This window comes from Trachurus trachurus (assembly GCF_905171665.1).
Source record: "Trachurus trachurus genome assembly, chromosome: 7".
Classification (NCBI taxonomy): Eukaryota; Metazoa; Chordata; class Actinopteri; order Carangiformes; family Carangidae; genus Trachurus; species Trachurus trachurus.
This window is the reverse complement of record NC_139901.1, coordinates 4067019-4081186: the sequence shown is the minus strand read 5'-3', so window position 1 is coordinate 4081186 and position 14168 is coordinate 4067019. Positions and strand designations below refer to the sequence as shown.

General features: G+C 43.0%; 1 protein-coding gene across 1 annotated transcript; it reads right to left on the bottom strand.

Moving 5' to 3' along the window:
• Nucleotides 1-4614: 4614 nt before the first annotated feature.
• Nucleotides 4615-11428, bottom strand: LOC310988902 (protein NLRC3-like; the record flags this gene model as incomplete). The annotated part of the gene is given in 8 exon segments (XM_083975706.1): nucleotides 4615-5138; nucleotides 5285-5331; nucleotides 6115-6288; nucleotides 6378-6551; nucleotides 8423-8596; nucleotides 9069-10825; nucleotides 10829-10872; nucleotides 11173-11428. Coding segments are annotated over 8 exon segments (3150 nt in total).
• Nucleotides 11429-14168: the final 2740 nt, after the last annotated feature.

The window sequence follows — 14168 nt, the reverse complement described above, 5'->3', positions numbered from 1 at the left end:
GGGACAGTCACAGACTCTGTCCCAGCCACAGAAACTGTCTGCTTCATACAAGGTAGGTTTGCAGTACAACACATCGCAGGCCCTCAGGTGGTGCAGGCACTGAAACCGGGATTTCAAAAGGCCAAAGGTCATCTTGATTCGAGCCCTTGTTTTGCTGTGTGCATGGTTGTAGGCCTGCTGTGGTGGGGTTTGGGGGTCCGCAAGGGGAGTCAAGATGAACGACTCGCAGGCATAGCCTTTGTCTCCCAGAAGCACACCAGAGAATTCACCTGATGATACAAGATATAATTTATAATACTACACAGCAGAGTTAAACACTAATGGTCCCTACAAATAAAATGGGTGGCTTACCTTGAGAGAGTCTCTGGTAAATTGAACTAGCCCGAAAGATTCTGGAGTCATGCACTGACCCAGGCCATTTTGCCTCTAAATTAGTGATAAGGCAGTTGGCATCACAGATCATCTGAAATGTTAAATTTTAATCCATTAAGGTCATTTAATGCAAAACATTAATTTATGTAGGTCACCACAAATCACTTACCTGAACATTGATGCTGTGAAAGGATTTCCTGTTTATGTAATCTCCCTCATTTTCCCCCGAGGGGCGTTTGATTCGGATATGGGTGCAGTCCACTGCTCCAATGACATTAGGGAAAGCTGCAACAAAAAATGGTGAGTATCCAGCTGTGTCTGATCAAATTACAGACTAATGGTTGCAAGTTGAAATTGATGTTACCTGCAATCTTGTAAAACTCCTCCTTGATATAGAGGGGTCTTCTGTGGCCAGGAAAGGTTATGAATATGTGAACAAGTGACTTCAGTGCCAAACAAACTGTATTGGGAAAATACACTCTTGGAGGTTTTTCCTATATGGTCTGTACTCTATTTTAGCTTTTCTCTGTACATTCTATGTAAAGCTGTTACAAGGGTTTAAGTCTATGTATGGTAAAACCTTGAAATGTATGTTTAGTGTTGTGACACTTTACAACCCCCCATGGCTGTTTTTGTTACACTAAGCATGGTGCCAGACCATCTAGGGGGGGGGGGGGACAGCTGTCAGGAAGTGACTTATGTACTGACAGGTGTTTAAGTGATGTGATGTGTATATAAGCAAGTTCTGTGTCAAAGACAGTGCGCATCTTTCCAACTGGTGACTTAAATGTTGCTGTTCGGGAACGCCCACTTGCAAGTGAATAAACTGGCAAGACGTTCATCTTGTTTGCGAGTACTCAGTTTTAGAAAGTTCCCACTACACAAACACGTCTTATTGTACGGCAAATAGTTGCCTTATTGAAGTTTTCTGCATCCCCAACAGAATAAAGGAAGCTGCCACTCGCAAAAAAATCTCAGTGCCACACAGACCATCATGGGAACAGTGAGCGCATGGCTTCGTGCCGTCTTATGCTGTATTTTTGGACCCAGCAGCCTACATAAATATCGCAGCCCATCGCCTGAGAATCTGTATCTCTCAAAGAGATACTCATCTCCAAAGGCCAATGGGTCAAACCTGTCGCGAAAGACTCTCGTGCCTAAAAGCTCGTCTGAGGATAAGCGCTTCATCGTCGAGTACATCCTCCAAAAAAGGGCATGCCATTATGAAGAGGATACAGGTGAATAGGAGTTAGGCTTATATACTCTTGCTATCGTCACACTTAATGTTATGTAATCTCAAATACTGCAATAAAACACATGAAACCTGACAATATATATGTAATATTTTAAAGGTAAGGTAAAGGTACTTTATTTGTCACATATACAGCTAGTACAGTGAAATTCTTTCTCTGCATTTAACCCATCCCTGAGGAGCAGTGGGCAGCCGCGGTGCAGCGCCCGGGGACCAACTCCAGATTATGAGCCAGTGCCTTTGGTCAGGGGCGCTGACTGGAGGATTAAACTAGCTGGCATGTTTTTAGTGGTGGGGGAAACCGGAGCACCCGGAGGAAACCCACGCAGACACGGGGAGAACATGCAAACACACAGAAAGGACCTGGGCGGCCGGGGATTCGAACCCAGGACCTTCTTGCTGTGAGGCAACAGTGCTAACCACTGTGCCACCGTGCCGCCGGTGGCACAGTGGTTATCCTTTTAATGCAGGATAATTAAAATGATTCAACATATTTAGAAGAAACAAGGACATACTGTAAAACATTAATTCCTCACAGGATTGATGGTAGAAATACAGGTGGATCACTAGGATTAATCTTAGCCTGGCTGTTAGCCTGGTCTGGAGCAGGCTAGCTGCAGAGAATGAATCACCATGGTAACTTGACCAGGATAGATTTGAGCTGCTTTCATGCAACCGACTTGAGGCCAAATTAAGCCAGGATAACCAACATATCCCAGCTTAATCCCTTATCTAGGTTTTGTGCAATACCCCTCTGGACCTGAGCAGCCAGTAACATGATCCCAGATGACAACAAACCTTGGCTGCTCAGGTCCGTCCTGTGAAACTACATGATGTAGTTCTTCCACAACTACCTCTTCCTGGATCTCATACCTTCATATTTGTCAAATACATGGAACCAGTTGACAAAAACATCTTACCTGAACCCCATTTGTAGTGGTAAAGGTCAGACTGATTGGTGCCGAGTTTTCTGTGATTGTCAGGATGTGGAAAGCAGGAGGACCCAAACGCAGGAGCGAACACAGGTAGGTACTGGAAAACTGAAGTTTAATAACTAACTGGCAGGAACAGCACACCATGACAACAAATAATAATCCGACAAGGATCTGAAAGACACACAAGATTAAATACAACAGAACTAATCAAAGTAACAAGCAACAGGTGAGGAGACAGGAGCTAGGGAAAAGAAACCTGATTGGTGGAGACACAGAAGGAGCAGGGCAGGGCTGACGAGGTGAAACACAGGACAGGTGTGCAAGGAGAGTGAGGAGGGAAAACACAGGAAGTAACACTGAACCAAATGCGCAAGAACAGAACTACAAAATAAAACAGGAACTAAGAAAACAAGAGTCCAAAACAACAGAAAACCGAGCCACTAAATGGCGGAAGACCAAGGGCCATGACAGTGATAGCGTTTTCAGGTGTTTGCATACAGTAAGTGTTTCCAATTGCTAGATGTTTTACATAATAAATAAAAGTGTTTTCCCAATGATAACAAACAAGGTATTTCATTTTTAAGTGAAGTGTCTATGAAACAACAAAGTGCAAAGCAGAAAATGTGTTTAAGGTATGTTCACGACGTGTTTTAGCTATAGTTACAAGAGGTTTTGGTTAGCTTTGGTCTAAGCATTTGCTTTTGGGGTGTAAGCAATTGGCAAAAACTGTAACAATATAGAATGTAAACTAATGATCTCAAATAAGAACACACACACACACACACATTCTCTTTTGTCTGATGAACCTGTTGTGAACAGGTGACTCAAAAACTGTTGATGTCAGAGAGAAAACAAGTTTATGTTTTAAACGCTGCACAGAAACAGTGTGAACTGGTTCTTCTCACTGAGACTGAGACGACTGACAGACACTCTGATCAGAGGATTCAAACTAAACTTAATTAGAACTGAACCATCTCATGTTTTCATCTCTGTCCTCTTCCTGTTTCAGGACTCGGTGCCGTAGAAGAGAAAATCATGGACGTCGTCTCACCATCTTAGCGCCTGCGTCTCAGAGGTCACGTCCTCCCCCAATCATGGTCTGTGAAGAATCTGGGCCTTTCATATTGTACTGTACAAAACAAACTAATCCTGGTTGTTACAGCCACAGAACGTCTGCTCTTTGTTACTTTGGTGTCACATCACACTCCATGATTTTTACAAACCATCTCTGGCTGTTTAGAAAAAACAAAGAACCACTCTGTGATCCTGTTGTACGAAGCTGCAGTGACCTAAAAATCACATCAAGTATTTATGAATGGAAAATTAGCTTTTGGGAGATGCAGTACCTATTTTAATGTTTCATGTTGTTTTTCATGCCTTTGTATTGTGCATTGTCATGGGTACTGATCAGTTTGAAGTACGGAGCGAGATAAAAACTGCTTTTTTAAAAACCTACTGTGGGTCTGAGTCTTTTCTGTTGAACAGGGGAAACAGTCAAACACATGAGGGACCGAGACAGAACTAAAAGAACTGATAGAAAGTCCCGACGCTTGTTGATCCTTGACAGACTCACACATAGAGATGATTCGTTAACAGACGACAGGAAACCCAAACACCAACTTCACTGTGTCCACAGGTCGAGTGACATTTGGACCAAGGAGCTTCAGTATCACTTCAATCAAACAGTAATGAAGAGAGTTTCTGTTTCCGGTTTCCTGAGATGGAGAGAAATTAATGCGCTAAACACTTCAGTGAAGAATTTCATAGTAAAGGTTTCCTTAGTGATGTTACCTGTGACATTGAATCCAATCACCGTCATTTACACTAAACACTAAGACTGATGCTTTTATTGTGAAATGTAAAAGTCAACATTGTTTTTATCCTGTAATAATCAGGAAGAAGCTTACAAGAGTCATTGAGAAGAGTTTTTGTTTTTTTTAATCAACTGATTTAATCCATGAATGTAAAACACGTGAGTGAGAGACAGAGACAGACATGTAGAGACTGAACTGTTCAACAGTGAGACGGTTTCTGTGACACCAGACTCTGATTCACTCAACACAGACTCACTGAGGAACCAGAACTGAGTCCAAACCCAAACCCAGGATACAGAGGTTGAGTGAAGGTGGTGTTGAAGGTGTAGAGGTGGATCAGTGAGTCAGAGGAGACTCTGTAGAAGGACAGAGAGCCAGCAGGACAGTCCACGTACACCGCTACTCTGTCAGAGACAGATGAGGAGATGTGTGTTATTCTGTTCTTGTGCCAGATGTAGTAACCACCATTGGAGCAGCTCAGACTCCAGGACTGATCATTCCATCCAAACACACAGTCTCCACTGTCTCCCTTCCTTCTGATTCCTCCGTAACTCACTGATATATCAACGTCTCCTCTCCACTCGACCTCCCAGTAGCAGCGACCAGTCAGACCACTTGAACACAGCAGCTGGGACAACTGGTCAAATCTGTCTGGATGATCAGGATATGACTGATGCTCCTTCACACGTGTCGCCTCCCTGTTGTTGTCAGACAGTTTGATCCTTCTGTACACTGTGTTTGTGTCGATTGTGAGTCGACAGGAATCTGATGGAGAGAACAAGACACAGCTGCAGTTATTGATAATGTGATCAGTTATTGACAGTTTGATGAAGACTCATGGCGTTAGTGATGTGACAGTGTGAAGATGGTTGAATGTGCTGCTCAAAGTAACATAACAAAAACACACTTACACTTCCTCAGACCTGGTGTCAACCATGGGACTCCAGCAGGCTCCACCCTGAAAGGAGGAGGAGAGTCAGAGCAGCATGTTCTCTGTCAGCATGCACACATTACATGGCTTTTTTTATCACTGTGTTCACATGGAGGCTTGTATGTATGGATGAACACTGAGCACAGAGAAGAAGGAGCTGGAGTCTTTATCTAATACAGAGCAGGAGGAGACGAGGAGGAAACACTTCATCATGTGTTTTCTCCATGTGATGTCACTTTGGAGACACTGGGAGACGAATGTCTCTGAGCAGTGGACATGGTTTGATTCAGGTCAAACACTCTATTGGTTCAGGAGAAGTTCAACCAGCTGCAGCTGAAATGTTTCCTGATACACTCTGAAATAAAGTCTGATCCAAACATCTGGAGAGACTCAGAGCACAGCTGCCCAACATCTGCTTTCATCACTGACATCTCTTCTCCTGAATATGACACAGTGAGTCATGATGAGACACTGAAGTCATGATGAGGAGAAACTCCTGATCCCTGTAGTTCAGCACTGTGACTGATGGAAGCTGCACAGCTCATGTTTAAAACACTCAAAGATTTTGGCTTCAGTACAAACTGTGTTGGGACGAGTCAGACTGTGACAGAGGACGTCAGTGGAGTGGGCGGAGCTTCACACCACCTCTGGATATGGTCTGAGTAATGGGATCTGATGTCATCAATGCATCAATCACCTGAGACAGCTGTTAATACCAGGTGTTCCCAGGTGTGAACGGGGCCATAGAAAATGTTCCAGCTCCTCCTCCTCTACCAGACAGTGTGTGTGGCTGCAGCAGCCTCTCCATACCTGAGAGAGTCCAGTCTCCAGTCTGGATTCTCCAGTCCAGCAGACAGCAGCTTCACTCCTGAGGCTCCTGGATGGTTGTAGCTCAGGTCCAGCTCTCTCAGATGGGAGGGGTTGGAGCTCAGAGCTGAGGCCAGAGAAGCACAGCCTTCCCCTGTGACCAGACATCCTGACAGACTGAACACACACAACAACACACAGGAACTCTGTCAACAGCTGGAGGTGTGTTCAAGTGTCATCAGATAAACAGCTTGATGGATCCTCACCTGAGAGTCTCCAGTCTACAGTGTGGACTCTCCAGTCCACCAGACAGCAGCTTCACTCCTGAGTCCTGCAGGTCGTTGTTACTCAGGTCCAGGTGTCTCAGACTAGAGGACTGGGAGCTGAGGACTGAGGACAGAGCTCCACAACTTCTCTCTGAGAGGTTACAGCTGCTCAGTCTGAAGAGGAATTCAAGGAAAATAAGTCATAAAATTAGTGTAATAACTCCTCTATCAGACGATGTAGCCCAAACTTTGTGCAAAATTCTATTTTCGAATAAATCTGGGGTGAAAGTGGGGTCGTTTTTTTCGCATTGGATAATGCAGGCACACAAATTATGCATCACGTTGGTCACGATTCATCAGCCAATTCTATTGGATCCGTCATCCATCAATCAAATGTCTGAGACACACACACACACTGAGTGCGGTCTCGCCCCAAACATTGAATATCTCTCCCGCTTGATAACGACCAATCAAATTTGTTTTCCTTACTCGGGTAAACTTGTGCGGCAACTCGTGGAAACTCGTAGAAGGAGGCGCGACAAACAGGACAAACGGCCATTTCTGAACATCTTTAAGAGTCACAATGATTACTAAAAGAAAAGTAAAACGAAAAATGAAAGCAGTCTGAAAACATTACGGCTCTCCCCTGTCTCATCTTAGACACCTGCCCCACTCTCCCCTTTTGTGTCCTCATTTCCTGGGAGGTGGCTCATCACAATAATCACAATGAATAGAATAATCAAACAGTCAAATTAAATCATGAACTTCTTCTAAACAGCTATGCTCCAGTTCAATAATATTAATGATAATAATGATCAAACAAAATATGCAAATATGGCTCTAATATATACAGTCAGTGTTAAAATCACAGACTCCAGTCTGTCTGCATCACCAGTTACACCTAACCACACCCCCTAAGGTGATATAACCTCTCTGACCTTTGACCCTCTCTTTCCCTCCAAACATTTGCCTGAAGACAACGTGACTGTACTGACCTCACTTCCTTTGTTTATTGATTTAAGTTGCTCATGTTGTTTGCATGTTATCATATTGATTTTTATCTCATACTAGAGACCTGAGTTTGACCTTAAAGTGAAACACCAAAATTGTGAATGTGTTAATTAAGTTTAAGAAAAATAACTTCATTTATCTTTATTATTTGTCTGATGTCATAATGTGCAATGTCCCTTTATTATTTCATTGTACAGAACAAATCATCCACTACCTACACCAACTATAATCTATATACTGTTTTCTCCAAACAATTAAATATTGGAACAGATTCCTGGAAATTCAGTGTTTTAATGTTCACACACCACTTCAGATGTTCAGTGAGCCACCACACTGAATAAAAAACTGAAAAAAATAACTCCTTATAAGTTCAGTTCATAGAGATGAAAATGAACTAATTCATGTTCATTTGTTCTGTTTAAATAAACAATCAGCTGTTGTTTTTCAGAAGAACCTCCTTATCCCATCACCAGCCTTTAATCACTGCCACTAACAAGCTATATGAATGAATGAACCTGAAGAATCACAGACATGAGTTACATTTACAACTAAAAAACAAAAACAATATTGCGACTGAGAACATATTTTACCACTTAAACAATGAGTCATATTCTGTTGAAAGTGAGAAACCAGGTGTAGTAAAGGTAAACTGTATGTGGAAATATCCAGGGACTTTTTTCTTTTTCTGAGTTTTCACTTGTTTGTTCATCAAACTGTTTCAAACACTCAAACTGTCTTCAGCAGGAGTAGATGTGTCTGTACCATCTGTACTGTCTGTACCACAGCAACATAGGCTACTGTTGATGCTGGGCCGTATCCATGCGACGTCATGAGACATGATGTAAAACTGTTATAAAACCTGAGCAATGTTCACTCTGGTGGCAGTGAACGCTGCACAGGTTCATGATTTATAAATTCAGTTCATTCATTCAGTTAATCGTTAACTAAAAATATGAACATGTCCAATGAAGCATAGCCTTCCTCTGTGACCAGACATCAAGTGTCATCAGATAAACAGCTGGATGGATCCTCACCTGAGAGTCTCCAGTCTACAGTGTGGACTCTCCAGTCCACCAGACAGCAGCTTCACTCCTGAGTCCTGCAGGTTGTTGTTACTCAGGTCCAGGTGTCTGAGACTAGAGGACTGGGAGCTGAGGACTGGGGACAGAGCTTCACAGCTTCTCTCTGAGAGGTTACAGCTGCTCAGTCTGAAGAGATGATCATGAGGAATTAAAGAAAAAGTAGATTAATTTCTATCCTGTTAAAAACACAGAAGTGTTTTAATATACAGTGGAAACCGCTCATAGTGATCACGTTGGTCCAATGTGATCACTATAAGAGGTTGATTACTATAACCGATTTTTTATTATTTCACTTAATTTTTTATGCACTTTTTTTTTGTGCTGCTGCCGGTGTGTTTTTTAAATTAGCGAACTACTGTACAGTAGTGCCGCAGATTTGTTTTTGCACATGTTTTCATTCATAAAATGACCAAAAATGAACACTATAAGCGGATTTCTTGATTACTATAAACACATTTTTTAAACAGCCTTTGTATAGAAATTATTCTGTCCCAAGCCTTTTGATCCATATAAGCGGTTGATTACTACTGTATATCCGTGATCACTATAAGCGGTTTCCACTGTAGTTATGAATAAATCCAACTATCTCTACACTTACAGAGCTTTGTTGGAGGCTTTGACCACTGGCAGCAGCCTCAGAAGAGCCTCCTCTGAAGCAGAGTATTTCTTAAGGTCAAACTCGTCCAGATCTTCTTCTGATGACAGTAGGATGAAGACCAGAGCCGACCACTGAGCAGGAGACAGTTCATCTGTGGAGAGACGTCCTGATATCAGAGACTCTTGGATCTCCTCCACTAGAGAACGATCATTCAGTTCATTCATACAGTGGAACAGGTTGATGCTTTTCTCTGCAGAGTTAGTCTGTTCAATCTTCTCCTTGATGTACTGGACTGTTTCCTGTTTGGACTGTGAGTCACTTCCTGTCTGAGTCATCAGACCTCGTAGGAGACTCTGATTGGCTGTCAGTGAAAGACCCAGGAGGAAGCGGAGGAACAAGTCCAGGTGTCCATTTGGACTCTGTAAGGCCTTGTCCACAGCGCTCTGGTAGAAAGGTGTCAGTTCAGGTTCGTATCTAAAGACTTTAGACCACCTATAGGTTGTTTGTTGTTCTGACATCAGGATGAGTCCAGAGTTGATGAAGGTCAGATGGACATGAAGAGCAGCCAGAAACTCCTGAACACTCAGATGGATGAAGCAGAACACCTTGTCCTGGTACAGGCCTCTCTCCTCTTTAAATATCTGTGTGAACACTCCTGAGTTCACTGAGGCTGCTCTGATATCGATGCCACACTCTGTCAGGTCTGATTCATAGAAGATCAGGTTTCCTTTCTGCAGCTGCTCAAAAGCCAGTTTTCCCAGAGACTTGATCATCTTCCTGCTCTCTGGACTCCAGTGTGGATCTGTCTCAGATCCTCCATCGTACTTGACCTTCTTCACCTTGGACTGAACCACCAGGAAGTGGATGTACATCTCAGTCAGGGTCTTGGGCAGCTCTCCTCCCTCTCTGGTCTTCAACACCTCCTCCAGAACTGTAGCAGTGATCCAGCAGAAGACTGGGATGTGGCACATGATGTGGAGGCTTCGTGATGTCTTGATGTGGGAGATGATCTCTCTGGCCTGCTGCTCATCTCTGAACCTCTTCCTGAAGTACTCCTCCTTCTGTGGGTCAGTGAACCCTCTGACCTCTGTCACCACGTCAACACACTCAGGAGGGATCTGATTGGCCGCTGCAGGTCGTGTGGTTATCCAGAGGCGAGCAGAGGGAAGCAGTTTCCCCCTGATGATGTTGATCAGCAGCACGTTGACTGAGGTGGACTCTGTCACATCAGTCAGGATCTCAGTGTTGTGGAAGTCCAGATGAAGTCGACACTCGTCCAGACCGTCAAAGATGAAGACCACCTGGAACTGATCAAACCTGCAGATTCCTGCTTCTTTGGTTTCAGTGAAGAAGTGATGGACAAGTTCCACCAAGCTGAACTTTTTCTCTTTCAGCACATTCAGCTCTCTGAAGGTGAAGAGAAATGTGAAGTGTATGTCCTGGTTGGTTTTGTCTTCAGCCCAGTCCAGAGTGAACTTCTGTGTTAAGACTGTTTTCCCAATGCCAGCCACTCCCTTTGTCATCACTGTTCTGATTGGTCGGTCTCTTCCAGGTGAGGCTTTAAAGATGTCTTCTTGTCTGATGGTTGTTTCTGGTCTGTCTGGTTTCCTGGACGCTGTTTCAATCTGTCTGACTTCATGTTCATCATTGACCCCTTCAGCCCCTCCCTCTGTGATGTAGAGCTCTGTGTAGATCTGGTTCAGAAGGGTTTGGTTTCCTGCTTTAGAGATCCCCTCAAACACACACTGGAACTTCTTCTACAGGGTAGATTTGAGTTTACGTCGACAAACTGGAGCAAAATATTCTGAATGAAAACACAAGAAACAAGATCAATAAGAAGTGCAGCATGATTGATTGATACTTTATTGATCCCATTGCTGGGAAATTACAGTTTGGCTACTCTTCGGCTTGCTTACATCTTATTCCTAGTGAAGAAATGTTCATTAGCATGCACTGTCCCTCCCAAATAAACTAAAAAAAGAGGAAAATATAACTTTTTGATTCCTCTAAATAACAACTATATGAACATGTTTCCCTCCATGTGTTGATGTCAGTGAACATCTCATTTGTCTATCATGTTGAATCTTTAGAGAAATCCCCTTACTGCTCTGCAGACGCTCAGCCAGCTCCTCCTGCTTCCTGCTCCTCAGAAGCTTCACTGTGATCTTCACTAATGCCTCTCTGATGCTCCTCTGCTCTTCATCCTCACCATCCACCACCTCCTCATCCTCCCACTGACTCCCTGAGCATTCTGGGTAATCTGGACTCACAGCCTTGTGGATCTTCTTCAGCTCGTTCTTGACAAAAGTGACCATGTCCTCCTCCAGCAGCTGGAACAGAAACTCTATGAGTGACAGCATCAAACTAAAACCATGGAGCCAAACATCAGATCCATGTTGGACAGACTGACAATCCACTGGTGTCAAAGTACAGCATGGAGATGATTGTGAACATAACAGATGTGACAGCAGCTGTTGGACATTTACACACCATAAACATAGAGTCCAGATGTGTTTGATGCTGCTGACCACTGGGAACCTCTGAACTCTCCTGGTCCACTCTGTGGAGGAATCAGTGTGAACATCAGTACAGAGCTAATACAAGATGGACTTTATATGTCCCCTGAGGACGTTCACAACAGACAGAGACACTTTGATTTCAGACCTGGTCCAACAACATGTCGTACAAACTGGTTCTTTTCTACAATAACCTGAGTCTGACTGCAGTTACAGCTTACATCTGATCAGCTGATCCTTGTCCTCCTTTAAAGTCAATGGGAAAGCCCTTTGACCGGTCGCTCTTTAAAGACAGGCAGCTGGGTTCAGGAGAGTCTGGTCTCTGCTGCTGGATCCTGAAACAACAACACAAGTGACGGTAAAAAAAAAAAAATGAACACAGAAAAACCATGAACCTTAATAAAAAAAACATGCTTGATTTGTTTCCTTATTCTTGTAAATAAAAGCTGTGAACAATGATGATGAAGGATTTTTTTCACCTCAGAAAATGTCATTTATCTCTTTGTTTTGTTCTGTAGATCAATGGTTCTCAAAGTGGGGGTCCGGGTCCTTGAATCGGCCGAAGGGGGTTCCCAACTTTTTTTTTTTAATTTACCACTTTCTTTTTTTTTGGGGGGGGGGGGGGGGGGGGGTATTAACACTTTTTCATCACAGTATTATTAATTTTAAAACTTTCTTTCTAGAGTTTTTTAAAAACCTATTTTGAGAAAAAAAAAATTGAAGAATTTTAAAAAAAAAACATTTTATTTCTCTCTCTTTCCTAAAGTCCATGCTATTGGCCCTAATTTGAACATACATTGACTAGAAAAGTAAGGTTCTTCAGTCTCAGAACAAATATTTGTGTATTTCTAATGTTTGCTTCAAAATTTTGTCCAATGGGGGTCCGTGGTCTAATTTGTGTCTATTTAGGGGTCCTTGATGTGAAAAACTTTGGGAACCACTGATGTAGATGAATTGACGTTTCTATCTTTACCTGAGTTTTGCTCATTCTCTCTCTCAGTGTTTATGGACGTTTGTTGATCTGCTCCTGTAAAAAGCAGCTGCTGAGATTCTGCTTCAGCTCCTGTAACTGATCTGATCCTCTGTCTCTGCTCTCTGTGTCTGACGTCACTCTGAACTCACTAGAAATCACTGATAGGCCCCTCGCCCTGTTGCACACCTCAAAGCTGCCACCAGGAGGCGACTGGATGCACCAACATCACCATGTTCCTTCTACCAGGTGGAAACAAGACCATGAACATTTAGAGCAAATGAAAAGATGATTCAAACCCAGTGGTTACTTCCTGTTTTAAGTAGAAGGTGCTGATATATTTCCTGTTGCTACTGGGCTGCAACATGTGGATGTTCAGGCACAGAGTCTTTACTGCAGCTGGACAATGTGTGTCTGAGTTGTAACTCTAATTTTATGTAGAATCATTGAAATTTGACTCCACAGGAAAAACATTCAACAGAAACTCAAAGGCTTTGAAATTTTGTTTTGTCTTACATCTGATCAGCTGATCCACGTCCTCCTTTAAAGTCAATGGGAAAGCCCTTTGACCGGTCGCTCTTTAAAGACAGACAGCTGGGTTCAGGAGAGTCTGGTCTCTGCTGCTGGATCCTGAAACAACAACACAACTGATAAATCTGCAAGTTGGAGAAAAACTGAGAAATAATATCTTAAATCTTTTAATAAACACAACAACTGACTTTTAGAGAGAAAAGTCTGACAGTTTTAATTCTGACCTTTGACCTCTGGTCCTGTGTTTACGTCCCCCACACAGTTTCTTAGAGGGAGGGGCTCCCTCCTCTCTGTCCTCACACTGATCCATGCTGCTGAGGTCACATCCACATCAGCTCACACACACTTTGTAGCTTCACCTGCAGAGGAAACACACATCATTCATCTGCACAGCAGCTCACATATCCATCATGTCTCCAGCTGCTCCTCCACTGATTGGCTCCTCTTCTCTGCTTCATATCAGTGTCAGCTGAATGCAGTCACACAGCAGTGAGGAAGAGGAAACTGCCATCAGCTGCTGTACTTCTACTATCAGTCCACTAGGCAGCAGCCCAGCAACATGATCCATGGACCACTGTTTCCATCCACTGACACACACAAGGACTGAGATCCACTGAGTTTATGTGACACAGTCTCTATGTGGACAGGGACGCTCTCTGTAGCAAACCACCGGACCAAACAAGCTACAGCTTTTTTAATTTTTCTAATCTGTCATTACGAATCATCATCCTACCCTGGTATGTTTTTACCCATACGTGGTTTTTAATCTGAAATGGAACCAAATTCAGATAAAGGTGCAGCCTGGGGTTTATACCATGTCATATGGGACGACTAAAATTAACAAAATAAGCCACTAGACAATGCATTTGCTGTCAACACACATTTTTCTTTTGGTTTTAAATAAACTGCAACAGTAATGTGCAACAACAACTTAAAGTGCAACAACAATTAGGGTTTTTTGCAATTATGCAGGAATTCTCTGCGATTGACAGAAGTTACGCACTATAGATTAAAAAAAAAAAAAGTTTATTGCTTTTTGGGGCCCCGAGTGGCTATGAGGACCTAGTCTTTGGCTGGCTCTGA